The sequence below is a fragment of the Sceloporus undulatus genome, chromosome 6 (assembly GCF_019175285.1).
Source record: "Sceloporus undulatus isolate JIND9_A2432 ecotype Alabama chromosome 6, SceUnd_v1.1, whole genome shotgun sequence".
In the NCBI taxonomy this organism is placed as follows: Eukaryota; Metazoa; Chordata; class Lepidosauria; order Squamata; family Phrynosomatidae; genus Sceloporus; species Sceloporus undulatus.
In genome coordinates this window covers 110,898,124-110,903,218 of record NC_056527.1, presented here as the reverse complement: position 1 = coordinate 110,903,218, position 5,095 = coordinate 110,898,124, and the positions used below count along the sequence as shown (strand labels likewise).

The window sequence follows — 5,095 nt, the reverse complement described above, 5'->3', positions numbered from 1 at the left end:
ATGTCCATGTATGGTCTATATTACAACCACCCATGGATCAGGAGATCAGCTCAGAGCTCTCCAAACTCAGCAGACAGCCTTTGTCCATTTTCTAAGCAGTGGACACCAGTAGGGCTACTCAGGGGACCAGGTAAATTTGACCCTAGGACTGGGTGTTGCTTAAGAGCCCAATAGGATATGGTTGGATTTCAGTTTTGGAAAGATGGCTTCTAAATGTATTGTGTGATGTTGGGGTCAGCAAGTCTTGGACATGTCACTGTCTGTTGACTTCAATTTCTCATTTGTAAACTGCAAAATAAGATTATTTGAAATTAATCCTAGATTAGAACATGCTAGTTGACTCAACCCAACCAGATCTTATCACTGTAGAAGATCCATGCCAAAAGTCAGTAGCCAGAAAGTCTGACCCAGAAATCAGGATCTTCTACCTGATTGATTTCCACCCTAGAAGCAGACTTCTGGATAGAAAATAGAGAGTGGAAGAGCCCTCTGGATCTGGAGTCTCCCTGACATCAAGCCTTTTTGTTTTTATATTTTCTTAATTTCTTCTCTGTGTCCTCCCCCCAGCTGAACCACGAAAAATGAGGCATTTTATGTACCAGAGTGCATTTCTGATCAGCTTTCTCATTTCAAGCTTTCTACTGCGAGGTGAGTACCTTTGGAGGGTCTCAGTAGCAATGAAGGAGAACATCAGGAGAAATACAGTGTTATGAGATATTGTAAGGGAATTATTGAAGTGGACACCAGTTACAACTACCCAGGCTCCAGGTTTATAGTTGGATGGCTATAGTAGATAGTTGGAGTGAGTGTTATATCCTTCTGAGGGTATGGGACATTACAAGTCCAGAGATGTCAACCTTAGATGCTGGACTTAGAAATTCTGTTTTGATCAGCAAGGGACCATTGATGACTCTCTCTCTCTCTCTCTCCTTTTCTTTCCATTTTGAACAGTTAAAGCTGACACATGTGCTAGGGAATGGCTGCAATACCAAGGCAACTGCTATGGATACTTTGACACTAAGATGACCTGGCAAGAAGCCGAGGTAAGACACTAGTTTTCATGAGGTCTTCCCTAACACAGCCCACAGTCAGCTACAGCTTCCAGTTCATGCAAGTCCAAATGGAGGAAGTTCTTTTGCTCTTTCCTATAACCCAATTCAGTTTGGTGGTAGCCTGAGGCTGTGTCGGGATGTAGAGGGTAAGAAGTCAGACTGCTCCATAATGATATGTTGCTTAGGAGCTAGGTTTCCACAGCATGAGTGACAGGGGCTGTCCCAAGAAATTTTGCTACCTGAGGTGAAGGTTGAGAGCATCTCCACATTTTGCCTAGAAAAGCCAACTAGAATGGCAGTTGGATTTTGCTTCAACTCAACTGATGAGAGAGCATCCTCTACCTCTCCTCAAAGCATCAAGCAAATTGAGGGTTCTAGGGTAAATTAACTGGAACAGAAAGCTTTGTCCCACAGGATAATGGGACATCCCCTTCCACACCACCCAGCCTCCACTCAGTCTATCTTTCACTAAAGCCTAACCTAACATGATACCGTGTTTCCCCCAAAATTTATATATTTATATATTTATTTTTCCTCAAGAAGACACACTATGGCTTATTTTTGGGGGATGTCTTATTAAGTATGGTACAATAATCTACATTTATTCAAATATAGTTAAGTCTTCTTCTGGAACATTGTCATAACTCTTCAAACCCGGAATTTCATCCTGAATTTCTTGCCACTCCATTTCCTTAAGAATCATTGGCCCCAATCTTTCTGCTCCCTTCCTGCTCCCTTCCGTTCTGCACCGGGCCTGTCACTATGTCTTATTTTCAGGGTATGGCTTATATTTCTTAGAAATCCTGTTATCGTTTATTTTATGGGTATGTCTTATTTTCGGGGAAACAGGGTAGCTACTGAGGTGTGACACTGTTTAACAATGGACTCTAAAGCACTCCCAGTTGTGGCCCAACTCTCTTTCTTTTTGACATTTTTGGCTTTCCATGTGGCCCACAAAGGGTCCCAGAGGCAGAAAATGGGCCCTTAGACCTGTCAGAGCTACCAACCCCTGCCTTAGCAGGTTCAAGGGACATTGTATTCATTACTTCAGCAATAGTTTCAATAATCCTGTGAGTTGGGTCAGCATTATTACATATCCCTCAACTCCCCCACTTTGGCAGGGACGGTCTTAATATCCCATTCTCCAGCTGCTTTTAAAAGGTCCTCCCCCCCCACTTTCCCCCTTTGTCCCCAGTTTACTTTAATTGCTACAGACTGAGTTCAAAATGCAAGAGTATCTTATACTCAGTTAACACAGTGGTAGGGAGAAGAGAGGAGATGAGAAGAGAAGGTCCATCCCTTTAGATTTAGGCAAAAGCAAACTGCTGCAGCCTCTCTTAAGTTGCGTGTTCTTCCACATTAATAACCATTGCTATCTGGACTACATTCTGATATTGCTTGGCCACATGCATCCCAGTTTGCATCACGGAAATGCTGGAGAATATGTTATTGTAATTCCTGTGATGCATGAGGGGAGCCTGGGGGGGGAGATAGTTCCTTCTCTGAGGCAATCTTGTGAAGTCCAGACATGCTCAAGATTTCCCCTAAAGGATTTCCTGCTTCTCTTCTCTGAACAACTCTACCTTTTTAAGCTACCGGAAGGTAAACAGGTCCATCACAAATGCCTTTTATTTTTAACCTTGCCCAGATTGAGTGCCAGAGTTACGAGCGTGGCACCCATCTTGCCTCCCTTCTCAGCCATGCAGAGATCCTTGTGGTCGGCAACCACATCTCTGCTTACCAGACTGAAGTCAGTGATGTATGGATTGGACTGCATGATATCCGGCATGTAAGTATATCATCTCTGTTATGTACCTGCTCTGCCTCCTTTTGAAGATGTCCAGAAAAAGAGACCCCACCACCTCTGTAGGCATTTGGTTCCATTGCTGAACACCTCTTATTGTCAAGAAGTTCCTTTTAATTTTCAACTGAAATCTACCCTTCTGTTACTTAAAACCATGATGCCTGGTCCAATCTTGCAGGGCAGCAGAGAACAAACCTGCCCTTTCATCTCTGTGACAGCCCTTGAAATATTGAAAGAGTGTAATCCTTTTTTTAAAATTGACTTTCTATTAATTTCAAAAAGAGTGTGATCATGTCACCCCTCACCAAGTTGAGCATGCCCAGCTCCTTCAACCTTTCCTCATATGTTTTATTTTCCATATCTCTTATCATCCTTGTAGACCTTCTCTGAATCTTCTCCAACTTGTCTACATTCTTCCTCAAATGAGGTGCCCAGAACTGGACAGAGTACTCCATCTATGAGCTGAAGCAATAGAGAACTGGAAGGTTCAGGTCCATGATATCACTTTGGCTCAAAACTTTGGCTCTGTGTTTCTTTCTGTTCCTTCTCTACAGAATGGTAAATGGAGATGGTCAGATGAATCTACCTATAACTACAAAGCATGGATGGCAGGGGCACCCAACAACCTGGAGAAAAGCGAGTACTGTGTTGAGCTGAAGCATTCTGTGCAGGAGATGACTACTCCTGTTCCTGGAGCCCTGGAACAGACAGAAATAAGAGCCCGCCATCACAAAGCGCTGCACCGAAAATGCCTTTCAGAAGAAAGAGTCCGCAACAAGCCTGCAGGTGAAAATTCTTTGACACCATTCAGTAGGAATTCCTACTCAGTTACATTTTTAGCATACTGCAGTAGATTTACGAGAAACAGAGCCCTCCTCAGTCTCTTAGTTGCCAGCTATTTTAACTTTAGTCATGTTTAGAGAAGCAATGGGGATTCTGCTGCGAACAGTGTTAAAAATGGCTAGAGGTGTTGTTTGGAGCTAGTCCATGTCATGTCATATTCAATGTCATTTGAATTTACAGTTGGGCCTCTGTATTCACAGATTTTTATCCATGGATTCAACTATCCATGGCTTAAAAATATTTTTTTAAATAAATTTCAATAAACAAACCTTGATTTTGCCATTTCATGTAAGGGACACCATTTTACTATGCCGTTGTATTTAATGGGACTTGAGCATAAACTGATTTTGGTATCCATGGGGCGCGGGGGGTCCTGGAACCAAACCCAGCAGATACCTAGGGCCCACTGTACATGTTGAAATTGGAGTGGAATATGAACAACTTTGGATGTCAAGAGTCTTTTGGTTGGTGAATCTGTCAACTGTCTGACATTCCTTTTGTTTCGTAGGCTTCACACAGTGGAATGATGCAAAATGTCACAAACTGAATGCTTATATCTGCAAGCATGAACTGTAGAGACACTGCTGTTCCTGCAAGACACACAAGATGGAAATGAACAGGAATCTTAAAGCACATGCTGTGTTGTCTAGTGCATCTTGGAACAGGTTGTTTGAGATGACTGATGTAGATTCCCCTCATTACAAATGATGCATTCTCATTTTGAAAGAATGAGACTGCAACTTCAGTAACAGCCATTTGGTCTCCCCACAAAACCACTGGGGAATATAATTTTGTGAGCTGTGCTAAAGATCTTTTCTTGCCAAAGAGTTCTGCATATGTATACCAGTTATATTCCCCAAGAGTCCTTCTGGGGAAGCCATGTCAGTTGCAGTGGTATAAAACCCCCCAAATTTTGTGTAATGTGAACATATTTTTGACATTAACCATTGCCATCTCTAACTTTTCTCTGCATCTACTTCAGTGGATATAGTTTAGAAAATAAATGCTTATAAAATCTTCCTTATAAGTATGAATTTTGGGGTAGTTGGGTGAAATGAAATTGCCCAAATTAACTTCATCCTTGAAAGCCCTCATGTTTTGAATTGTTATTTATTACTTTCTGTATTCCATATCCCACATTTTCTTAAAGAAGACATTCAGGGCAGCTTAGAGTCCTGATGAAGTGCCAAAACAGACAAGAGAAGGTAACACAACAAAAACCAGTTAAAATTAGAATTCAAACCCATAGGACTTGCAATAGAAAGTTGCGGTGTGGAAAACAACATTCTCTCTTCCAGAACACATTATTCTTTCCTCCTCTTCCCAGTTTTCTGTTTTCCTTGCCCAAATAGTCTATTAGCATTCTGTAGCAATGAAACATGCTTAGTTCCATTGT

General features: G+C 41.9%; 1 protein-coding gene across 1 annotated transcript; it reads left to right on the top strand.

The window, feature by feature from the left end:
• On the top strand, positions 1 to 4,275 carry LOC121933819 (C-type lectin LmsL-like). Its single transcript, XM_042473813.1, has 6 exons — positions 1 to 130; positions 568 to 648; positions 952 to 1,043; positions 2,701 to 2,841; positions 3,411 to 3,520; positions 4,203 to 4,275. The coding sequence occupies exons 1-6, from the start codon at positions 1 to 3 to the stop codon at positions 4,273 to 4,275; spliced, it is 627 nt and encodes a 208-aa protein (XP_042329747.1).
• Positions 4,276 to 5,095: the final 820 nt, after the last annotated feature.